The following is a 17,468-nucleotide window of genomic DNA, read 5'->3' on the forward strand; positions in this document are numbered from 1 at the left end:
ATAGTTTGATAGTCATCGTATGAAATGTCTCATCAAGAACGTTGTAAACCAACAAAGGACTATATAAAAGATAAGTATTCGAGGAGCTGCATACTTTTCTTATTAGCATTCACTACTATTCCTGTTCCAGAATTCACGCCCGTCTGCGTTAGATAGCGTGCATTTCGGCCTCCTCTATCTACAAGGTGTTGGCACATTTGCCAACACATCAACTAGTTCATCTAATAAACTGTGTTCTCAAAGATGGTGTGTTCCCTGACAAGTGGAAACTGACTGTAGTTAAACCAATACACAAAAAAGGAGGAAACAAAGTATGTACAGAACTACAGACCCATTGCCCTAATCTCAACTTTCAACAAACTTAATAGAGAAAATAATATTTAAAAAAATCCTGGAACATTGCAACAGTGCTGACATATTAAGTGATATCAAGCATGGTTGCAGAAGAGGACGAAGTACCACGTCAGCAGCAGTAGAAGTTGTCCATCATGTACTTGAAAAAATGAATGAAAAATCCCAAGCAGCAAGATCATTCCTGAACTTCTCAAGGGCTTTTGGCAGAGTACATCATGATGTGCTCTTAACAAAAATTATGAAGAGTGATGTCACTAGAAAACTCATGCAATTGCTAGAAACACATTTAAAAGGTAGACAACAATCCACAGAGATTATGTACTGTAATGGAGGAATTCTGGAGAGAAGAAGTTCAAGTATAAGAAATACACATTTTGGTGTTCCTCAGGGCTCCATTTTGGCCCCAGTCCTATTCATGTGCTATGTAAATGATTTCCCAAGTTCTCTTGACAATAAGCAATTGATCACTATGTATGCAGATGATACATTTGGTGTCTGCTATGCAGACAGTGAGCCCAGCCTAGTTGAAGAGATACATAGCTTTATTGAAAAAGCAAGAGCTCACTTTGAGAAAACCTAAAAGTAAACATAAAAAAACTAATATTATTCATTTTAAACCAAGTGGTCCAAACAGACAAAATATTGTGACTGATGAAATTCTACCAAAAATCTGTATAGAGTCTAAATTCTTGGGTTTATGCATAGAAGATCAACTTTCATGGAAGCAGCAAGCTGATTATGTCTATAAAAAAAAAATACCCAGCCTCTGTGTATTAAGAAGATTATCACTATATCTTAATTCTGAAACCCTGAGGACTGTATAGTATGGATTAGTGTATCCTTTATTGACTTACGGAATGATACTGTGGGGTGGGACATGCCAAACTAATATGAAAAGGGTTTTCATACTGCAGAAGTGAGCCTTGAGGATCATAGCAAAAGTAAAACCAAGAACTTCTTGCAAACCCCTATTTATTAGACTCAATATTCTCACAGTTTATGCCATGTGTATAATAGAAACTATAAAGCTAGTGAAAAAAGACATTAAGATCACAAAAATAAACATGGATAGTCACAATCATGAGACAAGGCCATATGGTTAACTGAAGATTAACTTAACAGTGAAAAGCTCCCAGGCCTATATCAAAGGAGCTGTTTTTAATAACTTGTTGCAAAATGAAGTTAAGACATTGACAGGGGATACTTTTAAAAAGCAAGTCAAGCAGTGGCTTATCTGAAAATGTCCTTATAACTTAACTTTATCTTGAATTATAATGTAATAAGAAAAATGTAAACTAAAAGAAAAATTTAATTCTAAAAACTTTATGCTGTTGTTGTTGTAATCTTCAGTCCAGAGACTGGTTTGATGCAGCTCTCCATGCTACCCTATCCTGTGCAAGCTTCTTCATCTCCCAGTACTTACTGCAACCTACATCCTTCTGAATCTGCTTAGTGTATTCATCAAAGACTTTATACTTAACTGAAAATGCACATGCATGTAAAATTACATGTTATGAGCAATAAATTGAATTGAATTTAATCATACCAAGTTCATCACCTGCTAATACAATACTGGAGGAAAAGCTAAACCTAGAGACAGGAACACATGAAATGCAATTGTCACTTCTAATAAGAAGAGCCCCTCCAGGACAATGACTACTTACTATGCATCTAAAGAATGCAGTGTCAGCAGAATCATTCTGACAAGGACTGCAGGAAGAAAACATTCATGGCATGCTTTTACTGGCAGACGTATTGTAAACCTTAAGATTAGAAGATGAGGTGTAGGGTACAAGAAACATGGACTACTGATCATTGGAAACATGTGATGAAGTGTCAGTATATTTTTAGACTATTGCTCACTAAGGATGTGTTAATATATGGAGAACTCCAGAGGAACTGCACAATCCAGGTTGTTTCACAATACCTGTGACACATGGTTCGATAATGACTGTTGGTTTTAAATGGGTCCTATGCAACTGGTAAGGTTTATGAAACCATTTAAGGTGATCTTGTTCATTCAGTGCTGTAAGTAAACTGTGTCCGGCAAGGAATTTTGTCATTCCAAGACGATGATGCACTGTTTATTATGAATATAAATGTTCAAGATTTATTTAATGCACATGGTGATGACTGGACTAGTCTTTCTTGGTATTCGCAATTACAAGATTTTAATTTTATCGAGTCATTGAAGTCCATTAACTTCTCCTAGTGTCTCTCAAGGAACTGTTACAATGCCTCTGGAATGGTGTAACATTCCATTCACCATTGTCTAGAATTTATTTATCTGAGCACAAACAGGATTCATATAGTTCTGATTGTCAAAGGTGGCTCTGCACCATGTAAGGTGGGAATTTGTATCTTTTGCCCAACTCCTGTAAGAACTCCAGGTCTTCTTACAAAGATGAACACTTCTGTTGCAGAACGTCGAGCTGATCTTCTCATTACAAGCAGCACTGTTGCTGACAATGGAGGAAGTGGCATTGCAGTAGATGAAGCACGCTCTGCAGTCATACTGGGAAGTACCTCAGTGTCTGGTAATAGTGGCACAGCAGGCCTACGCATCGTTGGGGGTGCAGCTGCTGTTAATGTCTCAAACAGCCGTATTGCCTTCAATCGTGGTGATGGCGTGAATGTGTCACACTGTGGAGGCATTGTAAACATTTCGCGTTCATCCATATCCTCTAACAGTCGTACTGGTCTTTCTGTGTGGAATGAAATGGATCCAGCCTTGAGCTATACTGGACTGCAACGTACTGTCATCCTTGAATATTCAGAAATCTTCAGGAACCAAGAGGTAAGTAGCTTTGAATATTACATTTATCAAGTAGGTTATACAAGAGAGATCATTTTGTGTAGCTTGCTAATCAACATCAGTCAGAATAATATAAATATATGAAGCATTATAAAATGCATAGTGTGTCAAATTTTTGTAGGTATTTTTCATTTATATCACACAGTGTAAATAATTTTACAAGCAGATAATACAATTTTTGAATGAGTTTTCAACAAACTAATGGATGTTAGTAAATCTGTGGTGGTCTCTGCACCCCACACTCCCGTGCCGGGGAACCAGCAACATCAGATTAAAAATGTCAGTGTCATACTTTATTGTTGTTATAGCATAAAGACTGCCCACTAAAGATATTACTAACCGTTTCATTATATGTAGAAGCATGGGCCTGAGTTTGAGACAATTGAGTATTTACAGTTGGAAAGCCCTATATGCACAGTTATATTCCGTGAACCATCATTTGCTGAAATTAAGTTTGTACCATTGTTATTTACTTCTATAAGGGTTTAATGATTGCCTGAAAAGCCAAAAACCTGTTCACGGTAAAATACAAAATAAATTTTGTTATGCAACATTAATTCTGAGTATTTCATTTTTTTATATGTCTGTGTTTCAAAACTGCTGAAAAAAGTTTTCTGACACATGCGTACTTGCAAAAGTGTGTGGGCTCAACTCCTCCAAGTGACAGTGGTAAATATATCTATCACCGTAACTACGATGTATAACTTTTCTTCTCCTGATTAATTGGTGTGAATATTTACCACCCCATACTTCATGCTGGACATAGAAATAAATAATAAATTGACCAATTTTATTTGTTACTATTTGCAGAGTACATGCTGTCATTTATTTAATAGTTAAGGAAAAAAAAACATTTCGTCACTTAAAGGGTTGAATTCCAGGGGACCAAATAATGAAAGAATAAGCCTTAGAGGGAAAAAAATTGCACTGTGAAATAAAAACAAAATGATAACCAAACTCAAGGCAGTCTGTTCAAAACCATTCATCGGTAAGGTCAAGTGTGTGAGAAGGTTTGTGTAACAATGCACTTATGTTTCAACTGATCCTGAGCACTCTCAGTCAAGTTCATGTCAGCAGATACCACAGGCCATTCCATTTGCTTAATTCCTGCATTTGGTAGATGTGTTTACAGGGTGGGGATTTTTTGCTCATGTATTATCATCTTGAAAGACAACCGATTGCTGAAATATTGACTATATGGTTGGATGGGAGATAGAAGGATCTTGTTTAGATACTACACAGCCCTCAAATTACCCAAAATAGTAGTTAGAGGTGTTGGACAACTGTACACGATATTGGCCCAAAACATGACTGATCCACTTCCCTGCTGAACTCAAGGGACTGTCTACATGAGAGGAGCATTGGTACCTAGCTGTTTCCACACTCTTCTATGACATCATCAGGCATCAGAAAAATCCTGTACCCCACAATGAATGGAACTTAATGTCATTGATACAGGCTATATTCCAAATGCTTCCTTGCTCAGTTTTTTTTGTGCTTGACAGTGCTGGGAGAATAAAGAACACTTAGAGGCCAAATTGATTATGTGAAAATTGTAGCATATCGTCTGGCTCATCACAGTCCTCCTAGTTGCCTCCAAAAAGGCAGAACACAGCTGTTTTGCAGTATCACCAGGACATATAGGAGCTATAATTTGTAGGCACAGTGATCAGCTTGGATTGTTGGCCACTGGTGACCACTACGAAGCTGGTCTTTAATGTTTTGTGTCACATACTAGCAGCTGAATGTTCAGATACATCACTATGCGGTATACATTCTCGGTAGGCATCATACTCTCCTTTCTGCTATAAAGTGACAATGTGTGCATTAATGTAAACTTGAAATGACTCTCTGACACATGTCGCAAGACTAAATAGTGTACACCCTCATTGTGCTGTACACTATTGGAGACATAGGATGCTAACGTGAACTGCAGTGAGAATGCAAGTTTATTTTTAACACCAATACACAGTTTCCTGTGGTCAAAAGAGTATCGAGAAATAGGTTTTCAGCTAGAAGTGTACAAACTGTGTGAATTATGAGGGTGGTCCAAAACTATTATTGAGCATTTTATGCCTCTGTGATCCTTGTGTGACATGTTTGTAAAGAGTCCTTTGGAAGTATATTATTACAATCCTCTGTAATTAGTGCCTGGAGAATTACAAGGTAGTTCACAGTGTGATGTATTTTACCCATGATATATATTCTCTCCTTGGTTGATACATTATCTCAGTACCAGTTTCATACCAACCAAAGAAACCTTTTACAAATTGGCAGACTGTGCCCTTTCTCTGAAGATATCAGTTTTTTATTCATTGTGAAAGTTCCAGAAAAATGTGTGAAAATTTCTGTGAGAAGCATTTTGTAAATGCCTTATAAGCTATTTCTCCAATAGAAAAGTTATATCTCCTCAGATTTCTCTCATGGCAATCCATCTGCCCCTTTTCCATTAAAGATCAGTCAGTGTTGCTAACTCCAGTGCATTTTCTGTAATAATGTTCTAAAATTTTAATTAGCTGTGCATATTTTGTGTTTACTGATAGCTGCACCAAACACTCAAATTTTGTGGAAGTCTTTTGAATTTGATAAAAATGGTTCTGGTGCATAACCCCTTCATAACTGAAGACATCATTTGTATGTGTAGAAAACTTCTGAAGAGTTGTGGTTCTGTAAAATGTCAGATTTTACATTCATATTTGATAATTAATCTGCCCTCAGAAACAAAAATAAATGAAAAAACATTTGATATTATAATGTATGTGTAAGAATTCCACAGGAATGAAATCCTATTTATTGAACGATACCCCTGAATTGTGGTAAAAGCTGTAGTAATGAAACATTAGAGCCACTTTTGTGTGCTGTACTGCCATTAAAAGCCGTAAAAAGGAAAATTCAAGTCAGATAATTCTTAAAATCAAAAAGGAATAGAAAGGATATCCCCCAAACCCTTTCTCCAACCTGCCATATACAATTATCTGTAGCCTTCCACATGCCATGAATGATGGATGTGATCTAAATTTAATATGATTGTTTTTATAAACCATGGTTAATTAAAGGGATGAGTTGTTTAGCCTGTAAGGCAACCACCATGTATACAACTTGGGAGTATTAACTGCTCTTGCTTTCTGTAAACTTCGCAAATGTGAAAAAGTTTATGCTTGGAGTCATTTGTCTTTTCTTTTGTTTTTCACAGGTTGGTGCTCTCATTGGAAACTTCTGCAGAGAGTCGTTTGTAAACATAACAGGCAACTGGTTTAATGAAAGTAATACTGTTGCATTGGAAATTCTTTCATGTTGGCAACAAACCAACGGTATGCTTTGGCTGCAGGTCGGGCACAACACATTTACTCATAATCGTCTTGGTTTCAGGTAATACTGCAAGTCTCTTTTTGACTACTGCAAGTGTCTTTTTGACTTTCTAACATTTCAGATGCACTGAAAATAAATGAATATTATTTATAGAATTTTATCAGAACTAAGTCAGAACTACTATTTAATATTGTATAACAAATAGAAAACTCCATTGTAGAAATTCCTATAAAACCTTATGTCATAAAAATTTTCTGTGAATTTTATATGGCAGGATTGGAAGAAGGATATATCAGTGCCCATTCTGTCAGCGTTATAAAGATGGAGAGCTAACTTGGATGCAGAAGTATGAATGTAGGAATTAGTAATATCCTATTAAAGGAACAATCTTCAGATTGACCAAAATAAGTGTAGGGAAACCATCGAAAAAGTATGTTAGGATGAGGGGGGGGGGGGGGGGTATTTGAAACTTATTCACCTCACATACTATTCCACCTTGCCAGGTTTCATATTGGCAGTCACTTGTGACTTTAGGGTAATGGGGGGGGGGGTTCATGGTTCGTTGTAATTTATTAGGAATTTAATGTGTGTGATATACTGGGATAGGTGTGTACACACTTAAAGATCAAGTTCTTTGGCAAGACCTTAAAAATATACTTAGCGATACAGTGTAAACCGTATACATAAAACTTAGTATACAGAACCGTAACTGAGTCAGTTAAAATATAAGAAGCAAGTAATCATGAAGTGTAACGCTACCGCTACACCACAGCTAGCTATTATTTCCAGTTATCAGTCTGTGTATTTTTGTATGCATTTAGGGTGGTTAGTCAGGTAGTAAGTCATTCTTCCACATTTATTGGCTGTTAAAGGTTCTTGATCATATAAAAACCATTCGTATTTAATTTATTGATGAGATAGTCGAATGCTTCTCTGCTCATTCCTGTGTATTTGAAGAATTTGTCTGGTGATCTTTGTAGTTGATGATATTTATGAAATTCTCCATGGAGATTCCTCCCTTTGTAAATTTCATGCACAACATTCCTTTTCGCTTTATTTTCTTAAGTAAACCTAATTTTGTAGCCTTACTCTCCAGCTACAATATTCTACAGTTTAGGGGCGCCATTTTATAGAAACATCTGGTTTGCTCTAAGCAGCCATCTTGTAGCGCGACATGGTGACTCGCATGCATGACACCTAATTTTGTAGCCTTACTCTCCAGCTACAATATTCTACAGTTTAGGGGCGCCGTTTTATAGAAACAGCTGGTTGGATCTAAGCAGCCAGCTTGTAGCGCAACATGGTCACTCGCACGCATGACACCCGAGCTTCTCACCCGATGTTGCTGCATGTCGCTGGAGTGTCGCATATCCAGAAGTCGCTCACTATCGGTTGCTTCTGTCGCTCACATAGAACATGGCCTTAGTACTCCATCTCCAGTGATCTCTATGTTTACAGAACATTATGAGGGGTACTGGAATTACTTTTTAAAAGCTAAATATTTTCAAATTGTTTACAAAACAACCTTATCCCCATCAAAACACTCTCCATTACAACTATTACATTAATCCTACCAGTGCTTCCACTGTCAGAAACATTTTTTGTAGTCATCTTTAAAATTGGCTGACAGCTCCTCCCTCATTTTTTTCTTGACTTCTTTAATGTTGTCAAATTGGAGTCCTTTCAAGACTCTTTTCATGCGTAGAAATAAGAAGTTGCATGGAGCCAGGTCGGGTGAGTAAGGTGCATGGGTCAGTGGAATCATGCCATTTTTACCCAAAAACTGTGTAACAGAGATGGCTGTGTGTGCAGATGTGTTATCGTGGTGGAAGAACCAATCTCCTGTTTGCCACAAATCGAGTCTTTTTTGATGAACATTGTTGTGCAATCTTCTTAAAACTTCCAAATAAAAGGTTTGATTGATGGTCTGCCCTGAGGGAACAAACTATGAATGATTTGGGGACTTGATGGACATCCAGAATGAGGTTTGTCATCAGTCACAATGTTGCCATTTTTAAAAGGAGCAAACCCTCATACACTTGGGTTTTTCCCATAGCATCATCTTGGTAAGCTTTTTTCAACACTGAAACAGTTTAATCAGCATTTTTACCAGGTAGAAAACAAAATTTCACAGCTGCACTATGTTCACTTAAACTTGCCATCATAAAGAACGAAACAAGAACAAAACAGCACTAGCGAAAACAATCACTGCAGATGAATAGAACAAGCCAGGTTAACAATACAGGCAGCACTGAACTGGCAGTGAGTTGTGCTACAGATGCCTAGTGGTAGAAATGCAACACAAGCTCCGGCCGTGGTAATGCTGTCCTGGTTTTTTTTTTGTGTGTCCGTGGGAGGGGACCCTTATACATGATAAGCTTGCTGGACATGTGCTGTTAGTATTAATAATAATGGGAATAAACTTAGCTGGTATAACATCTTGTGGGCACGAGACCATTTAAACATTTCATAATTTTGAAAATTAAAGTTTTCACATCAAACATCATCTTTTGAATGGGTTCATCATAGCAAAGGTGCATTTATATATTTTATAACTCATTGCCCTTTTTCCTCCAACAGAATAAATCCACCAGCCAATATTGATGGTCGTATAGAATACAACAACTTCCGGCAGCATGAGTTTGGTGCAATGTCACTGAGGATGTCAACTGCTGTGCAAGAGCGTCTTGCCGCTCTGCCAGTCCGTCTTCTTGTGGCAAATAATTACTTTGAAGAAAACAGGGGAGTACGTATGTTATTTTGTATCACATAGAATGTAATTTGTACATAAGATCTTTGTGTAAGAATGTAAAGGCAAGGTCGTAACTACACAAAATGGTAGCCACTGCTTTCTTTGCTAACACACAGGAAGATGGTAAGCTCACTGATTAACTGTGCATTCTGCCTCCAAAACTTGTTTCTTTCATTTTTATAATTTTTTAAGCAGTTTGATTGCTTGTTGGTATCCATCATTAGTAGATTTCATTGTTAAATGCATTGCTTGTTTGATGCACTAATTTATCATCAGTAAAGTAGACATATGAAGCTAAATGCTGATGCCCAAAATAATAGTTGATAATATGAATTTTCTGTTATGTTTGTAGATGTATGTTGCAAATTTGGGGCTCTGCCAGGACAGCATCAACCAGCATCTTCTGTTCACATGGAATTTCTTACGGAACAACCACATCACGGAGCCATGGGGGCTAGATCAACCACCTCGTGGATCTGCAGCTGCAGCTCTCACTGTTGCATCTGATAACATTGACATATTCCGCAACATCTTCCAGAATCCTGAATCAGCTTTTGAGATTGCTAGTCACTTATCTGATCAAAGTCGGTCTATAAACTGCACATATAATTGGCTTGGAAATGCTAGTGAAGATGTTATATTCTACCGTCTCTTTCACAGGTATGAGGTGCTTTCTGTCTGTTATGTCTTGTAACATTATCATGTTTCTATTTCACATTTTCTTGCATTGCTGTCTGCTCTGTAACAGTCTGTTCATAGTTGTTCATGGTTGAGGACAACCATATATCCTGCTCCATCTGGCTTTGTAGTATTAAATGTTTGCCCACATATTGAATCCAATCAGTGCAGAAATTATTCTCAGTACAAAGAAAGGTAAAAGCATTTTAACACGTTCAAGGCTGCAGGACCGATGATTACTTCATCAAATCAGAAGAGACAGTAAAGTTTAATATTTGTAGTACTCTCCAAGGCTTTGTGTTGGCTGTTGTGATGTATAATCACTGTCTAATACATGCAGTCCTGACAGCTCTGTGCTCCAGAAGTTGTTACTGTTTGACAGCTGGAGTGACACTAATGCTCCAAGCAGTAAGAAATGTGACAGCCACATGCATCTTAAGGATAATATTCGCTTTGTTACATGTTCAGTGTAATTTACGTTTATATTTTGTTTTACTTGTTCCACATTCTAATACCTCACAAGTGCATGAATGGATCTACGGAATATTTGTGTAAATAAATAAACACATATGCAGGGGGCATGAGAATATAAAATACACACACACACTGTGTGATTTGCAGCTGTACATTTGATTGGCAAAGAGAGAACCTGGAAATGGTGAGGGCGTTACAACTTCCTGTGAAACATTACTAAATGCCCTGTCTGAAAACTACCTAGAACAGATAGTGACGAACACCACTCTTAATGGAAGTATATCTACAGTTCTAGAACAGTGATTTGCAGCTGTACATTTGATTGGCAAAGAGAGAACCTGGAAGTGGTGAGTGTGATACTACATCCTGTGAAACATTACTAAATGGCTGAAAAACTACTTAGAACAGATAGTTAGGAACACCTCTCTTGATGGAAATATATTGGATCTAATGGCAACAAATAGACCAGACCTCTTTGAAGATGTCCACATCGAAACTAGTATAAGGTGCACGATCTGGTTGTGGCAACAATGATTAAAGTACAAAGAACACCTAAACCCAGCAGAAAGTTATATATGTTCAGTATCATCATCATCATCATTTAAGACTGATTATGCCTTTCAGCGTTCAGTCCGGAGCATAGTCCCCCTTATAAAATTCCTCCATGATCCCCTATTCAGTGCTAACATTGGTGCCTCTTCTGATGTTAAGCCTATTACTTCAAAATCATTCTTAACCGAATCCAGGTACCTTCTCCTTGGTCTACCCCAGCTCCTCCTGCCCTCTACTGCTGAACCCATGAGTCTCTTGGGTAACCTTGCTTCTCCCATGCGTGTAACATGACCCCACCATCTAAGCCTGTTCGCCCTGACTGCTACATCTATAGAGTTCATTCCCAGTTTTTCTTTGATTTCCTCATTGTGGACACCCTCCTGCCATTGTTCCCATCTACTAGTACCTGCAATCATCCTAGCTACTTTCATATCCGTAACCTCAACCTTGTTGATAAGGTAACCTGAATCCACCCAGCTTTCGCTCCCATACAACAAAGTTGGTCGAAAGATTGAACGGTACACAGATAACTTTTGTGTTGGTACTGACTTCCTTCTTGCAGAAGAGAGTAGATCGTAGCTGAACGCTCACTGCATTAGCTTTGCTAAGCCTCGCTTCCAGTCCTTTCACTATGTTGCCATCCTGTGAGAATATGCATCCTAAGTACTTGTAACCGTCCACCTGTTCTAACTTTGTTCCTCCTATTTGGCACTCAATCTGTTTATATCTCTTTCCCACTGACATTACTTTCGTTTTGGAGATGCTAATCTTCATACCATATCATAGTCCTTACATTTCTGATCTAGCTCTGAAATATTACTTTGCAAACTTTCAATTGAATCTGCCATCACAACTAAGTCATCCGCATATGCAAGACTGCTTATTTTGTGTTCACTTATCTTAATCTCACCCAGCCAGTCTATTGTTTTCAACATATGATCCATAAATAATATGAACAACAGTGAAGACAGGTTGCAGCCTTGTCTTACCCCTGAAACTACTCTGAACCATGAACTCAATTTACCATCAACTCTTAACTGCTGCCTGACTATCCATGTAAAGATCTTTAATTGCTTGCAAAAGTTTGCCTCCTATTCCATAATCTCGTAGAGCAGAGAATAACTTCCTCCTAGGAACCCGGTCATATGCCTTTTCTAGATCTATAAAGCATAGATACAATTCCCTGTTCCACTCATAACACTTCTCCATTATTTGCCGTAAGCTAAAGATCTGGTCCTGACAACCTCTAAGAGGCCTAAACCCACACTGATTTTCATCCAATTGGTCCTCAACTAATACTCGCACTTTCCTTTCAACAATACCTGAGAAGATTTTACCCACAACGCTGATTAAAGAGATACCTCTGTAGTTGTTACAATCTTTTCTGTTTCCATGTTTAAAGATAGGTGTGATTACTGCTTTTGTCCAGTCTGATGGAACCTGTCCCGACTCCCAGGCCATTTCAATTATCCTGTGTAGCCATTTAAGACCTGACATTCCACTGTATTTGATGAGTTCTGACTTGATTTCATCCACCCCAGCTCTTTATTGCACTGCAATCTATTGACCATTTTCTCCATTTCCTCAAGTGTGATCCTATTTCCATCATCATTCCTATCCCACTGTACCTCGAAATATGAAACATTACTGATCGTATTTTCACCTACATTGAGCAACTCTTCGAAATATTCCCTCCATCTGCCCAAGGAATCCACAGGATTCACCAGCAGTTTTCCTGACCTGTCCAAAATACTTGTCATTTCCTTCTTACCTCCCTTTCGAAGACTGCTAATTACACTCCAGAATTGTTTTCCAGCAGCTTGACCCAAAGTCTCCAACCTGTTTCCAAAGTCTTCCCAAGATTTGTTCTTGGATGCTGCAATTATCTGTTTGGCTTTGTTTCTTTCTTCAACATAACTTTCTCTGTCTACCTGAGTTCTAGTATGTAGCCATTTTTGATACGCCTTCCTTTTCCTTTTACAGGCTGCATTGACTGTGTCATATCACCAAGCTGTTTGCTTCATCCTACCTTTACACACTACTGTTCCAAGACATTCTTTAGCTACTTCTAGTACTGTGTCCCTGTACCTTGTCCATTCCTTTTCCAATGACTGTAATTGACTACATTCAACTAACTGGTACCTTTCTGAGATCATTGTTATGTACTTGTGCCTGATTTCCTTATCCTGAAGTTTCTCCACTCTTATCCTCCTACATATGGACCTGACCTCCTGCACTTTCGGCCTTACAATCCCAATTTCACTGCAGATTAAATAATGATCAGTGTCATCAAAGAATCCCCTGAATACACGTGTGTCCCTCACAGCCTTCCTGAATTCCTGATCTGTTATTATATAGTCAATGACAGATCTGGTTCCCCTGCCTTCCCAAGTATACCGGTGAATGTTCTTATGTTTAAAAAAGGATTTTGTGATTATTAAGCCCATACTGGCATGAAATCCAAGAGTTGTTTCCTGTTCCTGTTGGCCTCCATATCCTCTCCAAATTTACCCATAACCTTTTCATACCCTTCTGTTCGATTTCCAATCCTGGCATTAAAATCATCCATGAGCAGAACACTGTCCTTTTCCTTTACTCTAACAACTACATCACTGAGTGCCTCATAAAAACTATCCATCTTATCTTGATCTGCCCCTTCACAGTGCGAATATACTGACACAATCCTAATTTTCTTGCTAGACACTGTCAAATCTGTCCACATCAATCGTTCGTTTACATACCTTATTGCAAATACGCTGGGTTCCATTTATTTCCTGATGTAAAGCCCATTGTGCTATTCCTGCTTTGACTCCTGACAGGTAGACCTTGTATTCTCCCACTTCCTCTTCTTTCTCACCCCTTACCCGAATGTCACTAACAGCTAAAATGTCCAGCCCCATCTTACTTGCAGCCTCTGCCAGCTCTACCTTCTTCCCAGAGTAGCCCCCATTGATATTAATAGCTCCCCATCTCATTACCATTTGTTTGCCACGTCGTATCTTAGGAGTCCCTGGTTTGTCAGTTAGAGGTGGGACTCCGTCACCTCCAAAGGTCTGAGGCATTTTGCTCTGATTGCTGGCCTTACTTGCCCCGAGTCCCATTGAGTTTTAGCCCTAACGGTTGAGGGACTAACCGGTGGATTTGGTAGTCTTTGCCGTATGAGCACAAAGGTGACCACGACTCAGAATATGTCTGAGATGCCCATCCTTATTCCAAAGTAACTGGTATCCCGACTGTCGGGACCACTTACTTGGCCACTCATACGTTGCCCGTGGTTCATGAACTAGGACATGACTACAGGAACCCACACCATGAACCACATATGTTCAGTAAACTAGACAAAAATATAAGTATTATCATATCTCACTGAGGAACTTGAATCTTTTAGCACAGTCCAGGAGCTTATAGAGGAACTATGGCTCAAGTTTAAAAAAATACTTGAGCATGCACTGGAAAGATATGTACCTAGTAGAACAGTTCATAATGGGAGGGAACCTCCGCAGCATATACTCACTGTAAAGAAACAGAGATTGCTGCATAATAGGCTTAAAACAAAGCATAGAACTATAGATAGAAAGATGCTGACTGAAATACGTCTGGCTGTCAAGAGAGCAAAGTGTGATGCCTTCAATGATTACCATAGCAGAGTATTGTCAAATGATATTTCACAAAACGTGAAGAAATCCTGGTCATATGAAAGGCTGTTAGTGACACCAAAGTTAGTGTCCAGTCCCAAACAAATGAGACAGGAGCTGAAATTGAGGTTAGCGAAGGAAAAGCTGAAATGCTTAACTCCATTTTCAAATGTTCCTTTAAAGGAAAATCTGGGAGACGTGTCCCAATTTAATCCTCATATCCCAGAAAAGATGAATGAAATGGTTGCCAGTGGCATTCAGAAATAGTGTAGTCATTAAAGTGAACAGAGCTCCAGGGCCTGATGGAATCGCTGTCACATTCTGTACTGAATTTGCAGCTGAGTTACCCCTCTTCGAACAGTAACCTATTGTAGATCCCTTGAACAAAAAACTGTGGCAAGTTTTTGAAAAAAAAAGCACAGGTCACACCCATCTACAAGATGGGCAGTAGAAATGATCCACAACTACTGTCCAATATCCTTAACATTGATCTGTTGTAGAGTCTTAGAATGTATTCTGAGCTCAAACTTAATGAGGTATCTTGAGCAGAATGACCTCAGTACCAGCCAGCATGGATTCCGAAAATGTCGATCATGTGAAACCCAACTTGCACTTTTCTCACAAAACATTCTGAAAGATTTGAATCAAGGTAGTCAGGTAGATGCTGTATTTATTGATATTCAAAAAGCATTTGACTCAGTACCACACCTATGCATATTATCAGAAGTATGATCATATCAAGTATCAAGTGAAATTTGTGACTGGAATCAGGACTTTTTGATAGAGAGGACATAGCACAGTATCTTGGAGAGCTATCGTCAGGTGTAGAAGTATTTCAGATGCTTCAGAGAAGTGAGTTGGGACTCTTGCAGACAATTTTAATAATAAATTCATACTTTTTGCAGATGATCCAACTATATATAATAAAGTACTGCCTGAAAGCAGCTGCATAAATATTCAGTCAGAACTTGATATAGTTTCAAATTGAGGCAAAGATTGGCAACTTGCTTTAAATGTTCAGAAATGTAAAATTGTGCACTTCACAAAATGAAAATACATAGTATCCTTTGACTATAATTAACTATTGCAATTGGCCAACTGATAGAAATATCTGGTTGTAACGCTTTGTAGGGATATGAAATGGAATGATCACATAGGCTCAGTTGTGGGTAAATCATGTGGTAGACTTCAGTTTATTGCCAGAATATTGGGGAAGTGCAATCAGTCTACAAAGGAGATTGCTTGAAAATCACTCCTGCAACCAGTTCTAGAATGTTGCTCAAGTGTGTGGGACCTGTATGAAGTAGGACTAACAGAGGATACTGAACATATACAGAAAAGGGCAGTGCGAATGGTCACAGGTTTGTCTGATCCATGAGAAACAGTCACAGAGACACTGAAGAAACTGAACTGGCAGACTCTTGAAGATAAACATAACTATCCCAAGAAAGTCTACTAGCAAAGTTTCAAGAATCAGCTGTAAATAATGCCTCAGAGTATATATGAGGGTTGGAACTTAAATAGTGGCAACTATTTATTCACAACCGATAAAAAAGAGTTACATGTTTGCACCTGTTACTGTTCTTCAAAGTAGTCACCAACATTGTGTAGAACCCATTGCCAGCGATGTGGAAAGCGTACTATACCGTTAGCAGAGCCTGTTCTGTTGATGGTGTGAATGGAGCAATCTACTTCCTGTCTAATCTCTGAAACAGTACCGAAACGAATGCCATGAGTTGTTCCTTCACCTTTGGAATCAAATCAAAGTCACAAGACCTAAGTCTGGGGAGTGTGGTGGATGGTGCAGTACTTCCCAGTCCCATCGAGCAGCAGCCACAGCATGCGCTGTATGCTTCCACGCATTGTCGTGCAAAATGATGGATGGGTTGTGCAGAAAATGCCGCTTCTTTTGCAAAGCTGGTCGCAGGTGATGCTCCAAAAACAAACAGTAATACTGGCATATTCAATCTTGATCCAACTCCATTGTTCCTGTTTCGAAAACATAGTGACACCATTACGTTAGACCACTTGCTCACAAGTGACTGTGTTTCCCTCGATTGTGCGCATGGCGGTGTCATGGGACGGGCAAGTCCATTTGCTCGGAGGTAAGTTGGGTATGTCAACAACGTGTGCTATCAGCGACAATAGTAGATTCCATTGCATAGTGTCTCCACAGCAGTGTTGCCACTATTTAAGTCCCAACCTACTGCACACACAGTGGCATTTAAACATTCTTCCCACTCTCCATGCGTGAATGGAATGGGATGAAACCATAATGACTGGTACAATGGGACACACCCTCTGCCATCCACTTCTTGGTGGTTTGCATATTATGAATGTAGATCTAGATATAGTTCTAGAAGTTAAAATAAAATGCCAGTACCACTCAACCCTATCTTCCTCTTTAGGGAGGGGAGGACACCAGAGCATTATGCAGTCTACATCTGCATCAAAGTTTATACTCCGCAAACCGCCATAGGATACATGGCCAAGGATACCCTGTACTATACTCCATATGCCAAGAGAAGAGTGCTGACAGCTGGCAGCGCAGTTGCCGGTATTCGACACGGACAGGCAGTGGGCCAGCAGCGGTTGCCCAGTACTATGGCAAAACTGGGGTGTTGCCACGGTAATGTAAACAAAAGCTCACAATCTGACTGGCCGTTGTGGATGCGCCAAGCACGTGCGCCAAGGCCGCACCAACTGTCAGGGCTCTTCTCTTGCCGTGCACACAGTAGTAATTTCTTTTCCGGTTCCACTTGCAAACAGAGTGAGGGGAAAATAACTGTCTGTATGGGGAAAATGACTGTCTGTATGCCTCCATATGTGCCCTAATTTTTCTTATCGTATCTTCATGGTCCATATGTGCAATTTTATGTTGGCGGCAGTAGAATCATTG

General features: G+C 39.0%; 1 protein-coding gene across 1 annotated transcript in view; it reads left to right on the plus strand.

Annotated features, from left to right (window-relative positions):
• Positions 1-17,468, plus strand: part of LOC126416987 (protein bark beetle) — a 355,587-nt gene that overhangs the window by 183,249 nt on the left and 154,870 nt on the right. The window contains exons 9-12 of the mRNA XM_050084872.1: positions 2,778-3,151; positions 6,363-6,538; positions 9,059-9,224; positions 9,583-9,890. Of these exons, the coding sequence (XP_049940829.1) occupies positions 2,778-3,151; positions 6,363-6,538; positions 9,059-9,224; positions 9,583-9,890 (1,024 nt within the window). The remainder of the gene's footprint in view (positions 1-2,777; positions 3,152-6,362; positions 6,539-9,058; positions 9,225-9,582; positions 9,891-17,468) is intronic.

The sequence above is a fragment of the Schistocerca serialis genome, chromosome 8, assembly GCF_023864345.2.
Source record: "Schistocerca serialis cubense isolate TAMUIC-IGC-003099 chromosome 8, iqSchSeri2.2, whole genome shotgun sequence".
Lineage (NCBI taxonomy): Eukaryota > Metazoa > Arthropoda > Insecta > Orthoptera > Acrididae > Schistocerca > Schistocerca serialis.